This window comes from Leptosomus discolor, chromosome 11 (assembly GCF_034619465.1).
Source record: "Leptosomus discolor isolate bLepDis1 chromosome 11, bLepDis1.hap2, whole genome shotgun sequence".
Classification (NCBI taxonomy): Eukaryota; Metazoa; Chordata; class Aves; order Leptosomiformes; family Leptosomidae; genus Leptosomus; species Leptosomus discolor.
Window position 1 is genome coordinate 18,517,239 of NC_141401.1, and position 15,479 is coordinate 18,532,717.

Sequence of the window (15,479 nt, forward strand, 5' to 3'; positions counted from 1 at the left end):
GTCTACTTACTCACCTGTTCTTTCCTAATGAAGCGCCTGCCACTTGGTCGTGAATTCGGCCTCCATCCTCTTTGTTCTAATGCTGCTGCACACATGTCAATATATTCTTACTGCAGACAGGGCCACTACACAGAGTAGGGGACTAGTTGAAGAGAAACAAGGAACAGGGGACTCCAGACCACTCTAAATCCCAGCCTCAGCCAACCCCTGTATCTGCTATGGGAAAGTTATCTTTGCTGCCCTGTGAGCGTGACTGCTGGCAGCTTTCTTTTGAGGCCAGGCTCTTAGTTTCAAGATCACCCTCCAACTGACAGAGTTTTAGTTTAATTGCCCCACCACTGGCAGGATGACATGGCCATTCTGGACAGCAGCAGGGATCCAGGTGTGACCCAGTCTCACAGCCTAAGAGAAGCTGTTTCAGAAAGCATTTCATGACTCGCACTCCAGGTTCTCCCACAAAGAATTACATATGGCATTGGAACAGACAGAGGTCATAGACTGTGGCAGTTGTGCCTTTGCTAGACACCACCCCCACCTCCTCACGGCACACACAGGATAGCAGGAAAAACAGCTGTCGACTTCATTTTAAGAAGAAATCCGATGGCTGATAAGTAGCCATCACAAAAGGAAATAAGGAAACTCCAGACTAGAGATGCTTTTTCCATGGAAGTCTGTGCTTTGCATAAGACTGAACAGAATGAAGAGGGGTCGCAATAGAGGCTACAAGGGGTTCTGAAGGAAAAAGCCTGTCTTGTATAGCCAGTGTTCTGATTAAGTTCATAGGTCCTAGTCAGGAAAGATACTACTGCACATCTTTTACATTTACTGAGCCAATTTCTCTGGGTGCCCAAGAATGAGCCAAAATGCCAATCTAAATGAGGAAGATTATCTTTACAATTAAAGCTTAGGTACTCACACAGCACCTCACACTGTAAAAGAGATTACATAGTGAAAATGTTTACCTGCAGAAAAGCCCTGAGAGACATGGAAGATCAGTTACGCAAAAGGAGTATTAAAATGAAGTACCACAAAACTAAATGACATTGCTTGTCACCATGGCAAAGTCTGCCAGTAAACATGAAATTGAATCTTTCTCTCCCATGTCCCAGGCTAGCACTCCACTCTGAGGTACAAATAGTCTCTTTTCCTTTTGCTTACCTCGTCTTTTTATTGTTAAAGAGAGTAATAGCACTGGAAGAATATCAAAATATACGTACAGATTGTACCCAAGAGGCACCTTTTCTTGAAATACTAGCTTCCAGATTAGTATTCTGTGAAATCTGGATACCTAATTGAAAGATGGCAAAATTTATCAGGCAGTAATTCAAATAGAGCAAGGTCAGACAACATAGCTGTAAAAAGAAATCTGAAAAGCATTTTCTCTATTAACTGAAAAATATACAACTTTTAGACTGTTAGAAGTTCAGACTTTAGCCCGGTATATGTGCACATTTACGTTCTACAGTTCATAAATGAGCACTTGTAACTGCTATGTAAACAGACATCAGAAGAGGCAACTGAAATGCTTCCCTCATCTCTCCCACATACACACTTTTTTCTTTCTAATCTGAAAGTTTTCTGTTTCTAATAAAAATCATCACAAGTTATAAGAAAAATTGAAAGAACTGAAGGAAAGTGTAATGGGTCTGAAAAATGAAGTTATTTTACTTGTTCTATTAACTTTAAAAGAGAGATTTTCTAAGTAAGTCTAGGCATGAACTGATGAGCTCACATGAAAGAAAGCATTTCTAGCATATTCCTTTCTGGCACTCAGCTAAATACTTGTGAAAGAAAAAAAAAAAAAATGGCTGTCCCCCACCCCCCCAAAAAAAAGGCTTCTGCAACTCTGACTTCTAGGTCACTGAAATAATCTGACACAGATAAGTGAATATATGAAGAATATAGGCTGCAGCTGCTGACGGGCTTCTTCATCAAGTTGAAAACTTGACTCCTTTTCTGGTATGACTGCCATCACTAGTCATCCTTTCCACTGCTAGCAGAGACAAGAACACAGAACAAGCCAATCTACCCTTCCTTTAACCATAAATGGGCTTATGCCATCCAGATAAGTGCTATGCTAAAAGCCATGGTGCTCTTTAGGGGAAAAAAAAAAAGAAAAAAAAAAAGACATTAAGTTATTCTTGCATTACTAAGCAGGCACTTGCCCAAGAACATTGTATTCACATATTTTAAAACACAAAACTTGTTCTGTAATAATTTATAATTCTGCAAGGTGACAAAAGCTAATTAACTTTGTCTACGCATTTCACAGAATGAATTGGAAAACTACAAGAGAAAATACACCTGGTTTTCGTGAACTACATGTATACAGCCAGCAATAGTTTTTAGCCTAAAAAGACCAAGTCAGATTACTTGGTGATTTGATTCAAAACCAGTGCTGCACAAAGCAAATAAATCCACCCAGAACCTGTAGCGTTTGAAATTCAAAGTCTTAACACAAAGTTGTTCTTTCTTTCTAACCGGCAGTACTGGTCTTAGTCATTATTTATCTTTTCCCCCTTGAAGAAAATAACTTCCTTTCCTTTTGTTTCCATTAGAACTAACTCATCAACTCACAAGTTACGCCGCACTAAAAAGAAGCTAGAGTCCTGTGTCTCAGTAGGCTAGAGATTTGAATAGCCAGGAGCCTGTGTATACAGAAAACAGTAATGTAGCTGAGGGAGAATATTCAAGGATATACACTGAGAACACAAAAGTTAACAGGCAATGCACTATACGTAACTTCACTGTTAGAGGCAGCGTCTAGTTCAAGTATTCATTGAGAGACAGAATAGGATTTGTTGACTATGGATGAAAGTTCTCTCTGATAATACTTTTGTACACACGCTACTCAACGGCATATTGGAAACCCTTTACAGGCTACAAAGGAACATAAGGGATTAACTAGATTACATTTATATTAACTAATAAGACAGATACAGCTTTTTCACCATAAAAGAGTGTAATACTATTGACTATCACATGTGACACTGCTCAGAAGAGGCATATTATCTTTAAGTATATTTATATGTACACACTATAAAAATTACTTAATTGAGGTTCAGAATTAGCAACTGGCAGAATGTCTCATTATTTGAATCATCTGCTGGAAACAATAGAAGAATTTCAACTACAGTTGAACTCTTCACCTGCAATTGAAGAACAGGGCTAGCTGAGGGAACAAAGCCAGCTCCCTGAGCTCTAAATCAACTTCAGTTTAGTTAGAAATGCAAACTGACAGTGGAACAGTATTAGAGGCAGATCCTGCAATATATACTGGATTTGCCAGATCCCCTAACTCAGCTGGCAGACAGAAGCTCTTGATGGTACTGCTAGTGCATTGGAAATGCTACACCTACTTCAAACCAGTCTTTGTCTAATGGAGTCCCAGTATTCAACCCATTCACTTGGCGTTGAGGGTTGCAGATATCCACCAGCACTATGAACTCTGCCAATTTTCCATGCACCCTGAAGTTGAAAGGAAAAGCAAGCAATGTTAAGATGATTCTGAAATAAACAGAAATTGCTTGTTAACAAGTATTACGCGCTTATCTCAGACATTGGCATTGGCAAGCATTTGCTTTAACATTACATTTGGCCACTTTGGGTACTTCAAAAAACAGAGGAGAGTGAGGTCTCACTGACTAATAAAAACTGTGTCATTTTAGTTCCCATTAGAGTCAACTATATTTTCAGCATGCTCCAGGCAGAAGACAATGAAGTCATGGCAAAATTACACAAAAACTGTAGTTCATTTTCTCCTGTGTATGAAAGACAGTTTTTCTTCTTTGGTGAAGAGAGTTTAGTCTATGATATGTATTTTTTTTATTCAAATGCACACAACCACCACCACCACATTTACTGATCCACTTTTCTGCTGCGTGCTAAATACTCGTACTAGTAAGTATAAATATGTCTGTCAAGCCTCAGCAGTAAAACCATGACAGTATCACTAGTCAGACTCATGGTTTCAATTACACTAACACCCTTACAAGAAACAATATAAAGGTGTATTAAAAAAAACCCAAAACTAAAACCAACAAACCACTAAACTGTTGACTACAGATACCCTCCATTTCCTCCTGTCCAATAGCTTTAGCAACAATGGCTAACACTGTTTCAGCAGCAGATGGACAATGCTACCAGTATTTTAGCAATTCTGTACTGCAGTGGCATGGCAGAGGGCATCATGCCATAGCATCGGTCAGTATTTGTACATCAGTGCTAGGGTCTCACCATTTTAAATGCAGAAAACTGTAGCCCTTTTTGCTGTATTATTTTCAAGTAGTTTTTAGAAGATCATGAACCATAACCTTCCTGAAATAAAGGAACATTAGTACTCTCAGAGTACACATTGTTTCAGTAGGTGAACTATTGTGTGCTAAAATATCCCCTTGCAAAGCATGGTAGTTTTTTTGTGGTGTTGGTTTTTTTACAAAGTCTAACTGGGGGGGGGGGGGGGGCGGCACAGTTCAAACTTACCACCTCGATCGAACCCAGCCTTTATTACCCAAGAATTGGTCTACAATGACTCAAACACATTCTTTCAAACATTCTCATCTTTTATGTGCTTACATAGAGCAAAGTCTTTCTAACCTAAACCTTTTACATGTATACCTCAGGAACTTGAGGGAGGGAAGGCACGGGGGTATGGTTTTAGCAGTGATTCCAATAGCTCTTCTCAAACAACCTGCAAAATTTCATCTCAGTTGTGACTAAGAAAATGGCCTTATAAGATAGCTCAGTTAACTCATGTGAATAATTTTTTAACTGAAAACAGATTTTACAGTTAACATCTCACTCTTCTACAAGCTGCCTAATAACCAGGAGATGCAAATACTTACTGGAATATATATTTATGTTGCAATACCTCAAGGACTTTGGCTCTACGACTTTCAGTTGCCATGACACAGTCCAGAAATAAAGTGATTAATTGCTACTCATGACAATAGCACAACTGGTTTAAACAGGTGGGTGAAACGACCTGGAAATACTGTTCTTTGCTGGCATTAGACAATATTAAAGTCATCTAAAAAACCAGCAGAAATGGCTAATCACTGAAACTCTCATTCAGGTATATGGACTATTCCAACAAGAGGAGTTAAGACACTGCACATTTTTAGCTAACTAATGACTGAGCAAGCTAGAACTAAGAGGTTCAGACATAAACTACTGAAATGATCCCTGTTAGGAATAAAACACAAACTAACTTCTCTGTTGTTCTTCTCCCCTCTCTGCCTGTCTTCAGTGAAAAAGAGCACGTCAGCCTTCACTCTGTGCATAGGAATCATGACAGCAGACTCTCTATTTATGACCAAAACTGCACAGAGGATTGATAAATTAATACAGCTCTACCACAGATGAGAAACACCTACAGTTCAGAACGCTATTTAGACAGCTACCAACAAGGCAGGCAACAAAGCTAACATGCTTTTAAAGTTATTTTTGGTTCAGATAAAAATGCTAAGTAACACTTCTGTCTATGTCAGGAAGCCCTGTTAAGAAATAATCTCTTCAATAGGTTAATTATCATGGGTTCTCCACTGTGAGAATTTCATTCTTTTTGGTTCCTTATTCCTATGGCCCTGAACCCCTCTATCGTCTATCTAAAAGAGTTTTGTTTGCTGTTTTGTTTATATTTCCCATGCTGTATGAAGCAATCCTTTTCTAGAAACAATGAGGCATGAGCTAATGTATTTATTATCCCCAGTATCACTGTGTTTTCTTTGTGTTACATCCTTCAAGAAAAATCAGGTTATTTTCTTCCCGCAGGACACAGTCCAGTTTCCACTGCTGGGCCCCACAGCCAGAAACAATGCCGGTTTCAAGAGTGGTTTAAAGGAAATTTTTTTAAACACCTTTACCAGCACCGTCCCACTTATTTGCCTGTCTCTTCAGCAATCTGCATAAGGTGAGTAATGCCTTATCCCCCTATTTCACCATATTATACAAAATGTGATTTAGGAAACTCATTGTACCTTATCAGCAGAGTTCAGCTTTTGTGTAAAATATCAGGTAATAACTAACATCCTGCTGACTATATGTCAATTATAACTATCAGCTTAAGCTTTCCTCAAAGCCATACTCACTGTTACTCCATACAGTCTAGCTAGTTTGCCTTGGATAAAAGCAGAAATCCTTCTCCCCTCCAGTAAGAGGTCCAGAAACAGCTGAGCAATGAGCCTGCAGCTGTAAGGTGATTAGCATCAAGCAGTGCTCAGTTACAAAATAGGAACTGGTACGCGTGCTACAAAAATGATTGTGTTGTGATTTTTTTACTTACTGTATGCTGCCTTTTCGTGTTCTTTCTGAATCTTGTCCATGTAGTGGCAGATCCAGAGGTATTGCATATAGTGCTTTCAAACTATTTGTCACAAACCAGCAATGAAGTAGAACTCTAAAGAGAAAACTGACATGCAACAGTTTCCTCAAAGATTGACTTAATCTCTAATTAGTCATCAAAATAACCAAAGGTGATGCTAGTGTGGATGCACTATTAGTAGCTTGCAAAGATACAGCTTGACCTGTTATAGCATACAGGACTGAGCCACATCATTCAGTTGAAATTAAAGAGAAAAAAAAAAGCAAAGCTGAAATATTTAACAAGACAGTTTTCAATTTCAGAAAGCAAAACCTTCATAAGACCATGTTCATCATGTTCAAGTTTCACAGATAAAGTGTACGCATGTAATACATATATATTTGCGTAAGGTTTATTAGATTTATTTTAAAACCTCAAGACTTCCTTGTTCACTTCACCACTTCCCTGCCACAGGAAAGCAAGATGTGCCAAAGACTCCACATAAAAAGAACACTGAACTTTTGTTCTCTGAAGATGTACAATGGGAATTTTATCATCATGTTTTCCAAACATTTACCAGTAATTTTAAAACCATAAATCTTATAATTTTAAGCTAAATACAACTCTATGATATTGTAGATACGTATGACAATACCAGCAGAGGCAGTGAAAAAAAAAATCTGAACACCCAGAATAGGAATCTAATTTCTTGTCAGCATAGTTCAAATGAAGTATTGATTTAAAAAAGAACAGTTAATTTGGAAAATATCCATTTCTATTCGACAAAATAAGAACATTCCCGTGTGAACACACATGAAAAAAGTGGAATGCAGCTCTTCCACAACAGAATACTGTATTTTAATATCAGGTATGTACTCAACAGCAAATTATGTCTAGAGTATATTTAGGAACAATTTTGCCTGAGTAGCAGTCAGAGAGAGTATCACTAATTTTGTTTAACAATACTTTATTACATAACCAATAATTACAGGAAGTTCAGACCCAGCCCTAACTATTTTTAGGGGTGAGCCAGCAAGATGATGATTTTACAGGCCTCATGCTGGTAGGTATTTCTCACATAACTAATCCATACAACTTTGGAGAGAACCAGCAAGCTGATTCTCCAGGGTTTTAGATTACCTGTTATCTGTAAACCTGGATAATCATCTACATGTCTTTGACAAGTTAAATATACCATAAATCATCTTACAGCTATAAAATATGTGGACACAGAGAAAAGTAGAGCCATAAGCCTCTCTATGCAACTATCTTGCAGATACCAAGGCCAGTGAAGAAGGTGGAGGGGGGGACAGGGAGCTGTTCTGAAGAAAGTTGCAGCTAATGGAGATAAGCCATACAAGAGCAGGTTTTCTGACAGAAACTGCTGCCTGTGGAGGATCCACACTGGAGCAGGTTTAACATGAAGGATTGTACCCTGCAGAGAGGACCCATGCTGGAACAGTTCACAAAGGAAAGTGCATTGCTCTCATTACAGTTATGCCCCATGCACATACTTCCTTCTATGTAACATTTCACTGTCTAGATGACACATAAAAAACAAACTATCAGATGAAAAGGTTAAATGAGAGTCATTACGCTGTGAATATAAAAATCCTCCTGTTGACACAAATGCCCTGGAGAACACAGAAGTTTGCTGTGAGCTGGTAATGCCTACAAAGCAGTTAGCACAGAAGAAACCACATCAAATTGCACACTATGCCTCCAAATGAAACAGCAGGAAATAAGGTCTTTTCTGAAAACTGAGATGACATAAAATACAAAAGCAGCAGAAGGAGAAAGACAACAATGCCCTCATAGCTTAAAAGTGGTTATTACAGCTTTGAGGTAGAGTCCTTCAAAAATCCCTACAGGCTGGTCTGTAACAGACCGCACAGATTCTAACTTCAAAAAAAAGCAAAACCAAAAAACCTACTATCAAACCATTTGTACCAAGAAGCTAAAACCAGAATTCTCAGCCCACCCAAGCAGTGGAGTATAACACACAAGACATTTTTGTAGCATGTATAAGCCTGGTCTCAGGTGTCACACAGACTCACAGAATGTCAGGGGTTGGAAGGGACCTCGAAAGATCATCTCGTCCAACCCCCCTGCCAGAGCAGGACCACCCAGAGCAGGGCACACAGGAACGCGTCCAGGTGGGTTTTGAATGTCTCCAGAGAAGGAGACTCCACCACCTCTCTGGGCAGCCTGTTCCAGGGCTCTGCCACCTCACAGTGAAAAAGTTTTGCCTTATGTTAATGTGGAACCTCCTGTGCTCCAGCTTGCACCCGCTGCCCCTTGTCCTGTCACTGGCCATCACCGAGAAGAGCCCCACTCCATCCTCCTGACACTCTCCCGTTACGTATTTATACACATCGATGAGGTCACCCCTCAGTCTTCTCCAAGCTAGAGAGACCCAGCTCCCTCCGCCTTCCATCATAAGGGACATGTTCCACCACCTTAATCATTTTGTAGCTCTGCACTGGACTCTTGATTAGGTTAACAAAACTTACTACTTCCATATGTTTCTTAGAAGTCACACTAAAGAAACTGACAGTATATCTATATATACAAAAATCCTTTCCTTATACATTTTAGTAACCACCACTTCAGGCTGATTCCTCCAAGTGAGTTCTGTTTGTCCCTCTATTAATGCTGCTTTCCCAGGGAAAACCCTATTCCTTCTACGAGCTAACTGCGTACAGGTGAAACCACTGAGACTATGAGCCTTGCCATCACAATCTAGATTTCTATTAAGTGCTTCACCAGGTGTGGCATGATCAGCAAACAATCACATAGCATTTTTTTCCCCTTGGAGAAGCAAGCAGAATACATGATTCTTCTCCACTCTCCCATGCATTTATCTGAACTACAACCTAAAAATTATGCAATTAGGCAAGCAGGTAACAGGTCACCTTGTGATGATTCTTTTTATCCCTTAACACGAAAGCTAAAAAAGCAGGAACTTCAGACTTGATATGGTTTATTAAAATGGAAGCACATACAAAAAGCTCCTAGAGAGATGTGACACCTAGACTTACCAAAATTGGTTTAACTGAGTCTTCACACTGATGAAGAATTCTTCATTCTTTGATATCGACAGGGGGATGCCGGAAATGAATACAAACACCAGTCTGTCTTATGACAGCACAGTGATATTTAAGCTTGGCCATCGCTACCAAACACCTGAACTCCTCTCTATGCCATTCCTTTGCCATTTCAGATATATAGAGGGTTGTGGCCTGTTGTATGTTTCTGCAAAAAGCATACCACAAGAATCTTGCATTATGCAACTTCCCACAGATAGCATTCTGCAAGATTATTATCTAAATATGATTAAATCATCCTCCTATTACATTGCAATCTACTGTCCTACCTCCAGACTATTGATCTCTAAGTAAGTGATCAAGTGGCTGCTGGTTATCCTATAGACAGTACTTCTACTACAGTAACTTTACTGTAGGACAGTTGTTTTACACTCACTTTTAATCAGAGTCACTTTTGTACTCATTGAGACATGTATCATCACTAAACAAAGTCAAAGCCAATGTTTCGAGCCCACAGTTTAAACTGAAGAAATTTGGAAGTTACACTTACACAGAAGAATACCAGTATAAACAGTTTTTAATCCCTATTTAGTATGAAAACAAGTTCTCAAGTCTTGGACTTTACCAACAAAATACTATTTCGTTTAGGCTAAGACTTCTCTCATGGAAAAAAAAAGCAGCTTTGCAGAAAGCACACTGCTAATAATTTTTTATTTAATTCCATTTTCACGTGTCTTCAGGGATTTAGTTCATCATTAATACACAACAGAAAAAAAAACAACTTTCTGAATGGTGAGATATTAGCATTCTGTTACACAACTGAAATATCATCTAAACCATCACTAAGGACACAAATTCATTTTCATCAAGTTTTTTAGATGTATATTTATTGTCTGCAATATATACTATTCATATCAGACAAGTCAGATACCGAGCTTCACAGAAACGGTAAAGTTTGCAATCATAACCACAGCTCACCTGCTTTGGTTATGCAGCAGACCTGCATATAATAAAGAGAATAAAGCAAATGTTTACCTGTGTTGATTATGTGGATTTTTCTTAAGAGAATGCATAAAGAATAATACCAAAGTACAAGGAAAAACTGTCATGCCAAATAACCAAAAAGTCATTAAGAGAGGGTTAGTCAGTACATATAGTGTGATCAATGGACAGCTGAAAGTCTGAAAAATCTCCATAACAGTTAAGTATTTAGCTGGACATTTCATACTTTCCAAAGGAGACAGTTTCAAAAACTCACCCTGAAAAGTGGGCAAGTAAGATATTTCAGTCAGCAGAGCCATAAGCACTTCAGACTACTTGGGTGTGCTGTGCTTTTGTTGAGGTAAGAGCCTGTACATGAAGAGCTATGTACCACAGAGTAGACTATGTGTGGTCCTATGGCCACACTGCTAACCACAGAAACCTTTAAAAGTTTCAGGTTTCTTGCACTGAACAAGTTCAAGAAGTTAACGCTAAGCAACAAACTTCTTCCAAAGAAGTTTCATATTGATGAACCTGTGACTAAATTTAGAGTGTTGACAAATTAGTCCAAAATAATTTCTTCCCTTACTCAGTACTGGGCTTTCCTTGAAAAAAATATGTACTGTCAGATAATAGTTATCAACAAAGGCAGCTTTTCCAGAAATAGTTTTACATATGTCTGTATTGATCAATGACAGCATTTTCAAGCAACGTAATACTCCTACAACCTATTCTTTCTCTGTCCATGCATGGGACTTCAGCTGTTGGCCAGCACAAAATGAAATACTGCAGCAATTTGCTGCCATTTCACATGCTGGTTTAGGGTGTGGCTTTTTTTTTTTTTTTTGCAGCTTTTAGCACTGTTCAGAGATGGAATACAATGCTGGTTTTAAGAGTACAGCTGAGAACACTGAAAACACATTTTTCAAGTCTCAGGCTAGATTTAGCAATTGTTGACTTAAAGAATTACAGATGATAAAAACGTGATTAAAGAGTTACAGTTTCTTTTCAACTTCACAAAAAAATCACGGCATTTCTGAATCATGTCATAATTTTTGAAAAATTACTCAAAATAGCACATAACTGGAAATAACTATAGCCCTTTTAAGACCTCTCATGTGGAGGGATCATGTTTTCAGCACTTCCTGTGGGATTAAGAATTTGAGGATTTCTTGCACCACACCATTACAAGGCACAACACATACAGAGCAGCTAAAACCTTAAAGTAGAAATGATTGTTTACAATGCTATACAACATGTGAAATACGCTCTTGTTTTCCTAGTCCACAAGCAGTGGCTGTATGAAACACTGCCTACTGAAATCAGAGTAGAAGATCAATATAAAGATATGGCCTTAGAAAAAAGAAAATCTCAAGACTACAAGAACTTGCCATCCCTCCTTACAATACTGCAATGGTACAGTCTAGCAGAGGTGACCAGGAGGGAAAGAGCTGCTCAGAAATGCAGAAGCTGCACCGAGAGGATTATTATTGTCCTATTCCAAGAGTTTCTTGGAAACTACCATTCCTCAGATACTTTGAAATTCCTCAGGTAAACGAACTCTCTAGTGCAAGCTGAATATAGCTCAGAATGTCAGGAGCAAAGTACAGATATAAATAGGATGAATGTCTTCCTTGTACTGAGAAAGCAGCTAGCCCATCTACCATCTTGTTTACATTCCCCAAACCTTTTTTCCTCATGTTTCTCCCAAGCACATTCACTCTGGTCCTTCGCACAGGCAAACTGGCAGCTGTGCATATGGGAAATACTAAACATACTACATCACTGCCTTACATTATGCCCATTCGAATTTCTGGACCACAGATGTCTACGACAATTATTTACTGAATTGGGTAAAGCTAATGATTCCACAAAAAAAAAAAAAATCAGTTTTGAAATTAGGGAAGTAACTGCTGCTATTTTCTAGAACTCATGCAAAACTACACTTACATCAACTGTCCTCAGTCTGGATGCAGGTTCTGTGAGTTTGGTTCCTTGACACATCTGGAGAAAGAAAAAAAAATACACTTTTGTTTGTGTCTTAGGAAACCCATCTTAGAAATTTTGACTCAGCATTGAAACTGGCCCTTTTTTATAAGCCTGATACCAAATATCATGTTTGGATCAAACCACAAAGTGCTTCAGGATGACTGCAAAACCCAGTGGACATTATTTCACTCAACACAGCACAAGGTGTGTTTTAGTCACTCAGTTACCCTCTTTTTCTATTAAGTTATACTTATTTAGCCACGATGCACATGTAGGTGCATGTAGGAGGTCCTGACACTCTCCACCAACATTCTCTCACTCCTTCCTTTAAGCAGACTCTTTGTGGCAAATTATTTATAAAACATGGCCTCTGACTTCACCCACTGCTTCCACTGTAGAAGCAGAGATTCCACTTTGCCTAGTTATCCAACATCTTTGCTAATAACCCTTCACTAAAGCTCAAAATACTCCAGGCTGCAGCCGGGCTTGTAGACTACAGCCGTATTGCTGTCACTTCCTTGACCTGTAAGTTGGAATGATCTGAACCCTGGAAAACCAAATGTCTACATTTAGCCTATACCTGGGGCTAAACTGTAACAGTTGCTCTATCATCTCATGAGCCCTCACCAGCCAGGGAGGGGAATAGGGAAGGAGAGAAGGCCCATAGATTGAAGTGAAAACAGTTTTAATGAAACACCACCAATGCCAACAGAGATCTACAGACTCAGACAAATAAATATGCAGCATTCACAACTGACAGGAGAGCAGTCCTCAGGAGTAGGAAGAAGGCAGAGGAGCAGCAGGAACCTCAGCAGGCCACCAGCCACAACCCTAATAGGAGTGTCTCCCCCTCCTCCCCCTTTATAATGACCACGACATTATGGGATGGGCTACACCTGTAGCTCACTCAGGTCAGCTGCCCTGGCTGACTTGAAACTGCTAATGGCCTGCCTGGGATGTAATTCCGTCTCAGGCAAATCAGGACAGCAGGTTAGATCCTAAAGTCATCTAGGAAAGTCTTTTTTAAAAGCGTGTTACGTGGGATTGCATTCTAGAGGAACTCTCCTTGCGTTACATGGTGGACCGGGTTAAGATAATACAGCCTCTTTTAAACAGCCGTACAAGATATACAACCACCTCCAGTGTTGACAAGACCAAACGCAGTCACGCCACGGGAGGGAGGAGACTTCCTTCTGTACACCTATAAATCACCTGCGGTTACGCCGGGATCGCCCTGCCGCGCTTTCATCGCTCCCCAGGAAGCAGGCACTCAGGCCGCCAGGTTACTCTCCGCTCCCGCGCCCGGGTGAAGCCCGCCCAGAGCCCGGGCCGCGCCCGCCGAGGCGAGGGGCAGCCGCGGGCGGGAGGGTCGGGCCGCGCTTCGCCCCCGAGCGCCGGCGAGGGCGGCCGCACGTGGCGGAGCGGCGCGCGAGGCAGCCCGCCGCCGCGGGGGGCATGCGGCTGTGCGACCGGAGCGCCCCGCAGGCGCGGCGGCGCGGCGCGGCGCTGTTCGGCTCCCTGCTGCTGGCCGCCGCCGTGGCCCTGCGCAGCGCCACCCGGCCCTGCCCCGCCGCCCACCCCCGCTGCCGGGAGCGCCTCTACCGGGCGCTGGAGCTCTCCCCCAGCAGAAGGATCAACTGCTCGGGGATCGTCCGCGGGGACCAGAGAGCCATCCAGGAAGCCCAGCTCAGCAATCTGGTGGTGGCGAACAAAAGGGATTCCCTGACACCCGGCGAGTACCTGAACATGACGAAGGACTGCAGCAGCTTCAAGGAGACCCGGCGCTTCATTGAGTTCCCGCTGAGCCAGGAGGAGGCGGAGTTCCCCATCGCCTACTCCATGGTCATCCACAACAAAATCGAGATGTTCGAGCGGCTCCTGCGGTCCCTCTACGCCCCCCAGAACGTCTACTGCATCCACATTGACAGCAAGTCCCCAGCCGACTTCCAGAAGGCCGTGCGGGCCATCATAGCCTGCTTCCCCAACGTCTTTGTGGCTAGCCGTCTGGAAAAGGTGGTCTATGCCTCCTGGTCCCGGCTGCAGGCCGACCTCAACTGCATGCAGGACCTGTTGCAGAGCCCTGTGCCATGGCGCTATGTCCTTAACACCTGTGGCACGGATTTCCCCATCAAGACCAATGCCGAGATTGTCCGTGCCCTGAAGGTGCTGCAGGGGCGGAACAGCATGGAGTCAGAGAAGCCCTCGGCCTTCAAGCAGAAGCGCTGGCAGTACCACCACAAAGTGGGGAAGTTCATCTCCCGGACAGTCACGGAGAAAGTGCCGCCACCCCACAACTACACCATGTTCACAGGCAATGCATACATTGTGGTCACGCGGGCCTTCGTGCAGCACATCTTCGAGAACCCCATGGCACAGCAGTTCCTCGAGTGGGCCAAGGACACCTACAGCCCTGACGAGCATGTCTGGGCCACCCTCAACCGCATGCCCGGCGTGCCGGGCGCCATGCCCCTGAGTGACAAGTTCCAGCTCTCGGACATGAACGCCCTGCCGCGCCTGGTCAAGTGGGAGTACATGGAGGGTGACACCAGCAAGGGCGCACCCTACCCGCCCTGCACCGGCCGGCACCAGCGCTCCGTCTGCATCTACGGGGTGGGCGACGTGCCCTGGATGCTGCAGCAGCACCACCTCTTGGCCAACAAGTTCGACCCCATGGTGGACGATGCCGCCATCCAGTGCCTCGAGGAGCACCTGCGCCACAGGGCCCTCTACGGCGGGGGGCTCTGAGGGGAAGCCGCGGAGACCCACGCCAGCACCTGCCTGCCTCCGTAGGCGAGTCCAGCCGGCGGGGCCTCAGGGGCGGCGGCAGGGCTGGAGACCCGTGCCGTGAGGCGAGACGGCCGCGGGCGCATCACCCGCGCTGGCGGCGGGGGCGCGCGCGCCTTGGCGGGCCCCTGAGGGGCAGCGGCCGGGCGCGCGCAGAGCGGCTGCCGGCGGTGAGGAGGGCGGCGGACGGGGCGCCCCGGGGGCCGCCTCGGCGGGGCCTGGCGGAGGGTAACGGCCGGTGGTGAAGGGCGGGAGGGCTCAGCTTCCCCCGCCCTTCCGCCTCTCCTCCACCGTCCTCCGACTCGCGGGACTCGCCTCACACGGTGCGGGGCGCGGCCTCCCGGCCGGCACCCGCGGCACCTTCTGACAGCCCGTCT

General features: G+C 43.1%; 1 protein-coding gene across 1 annotated transcript; it reads left to right on the forward strand.

The window, feature by feature from the left end:
* The first annotated feature begins 13,773 nt into the window (after positions 1-13,773).
* GCNT3 (glucosaminyl (N-acetyl) transferase 3, mucin type) lies at positions 13,774-15,063 on the forward strand. The gene has a single exon (XM_009953916.2). The coding sequence runs from the start codon at positions 13,774-13,776 to the stop codon at positions 15,061-15,063; it is 1,290 nt and encodes a 429-aa protein (XP_009952218.2).
* The last annotated feature ends 416 nt before the right edge of the window (positions 15,064-15,479 follow it).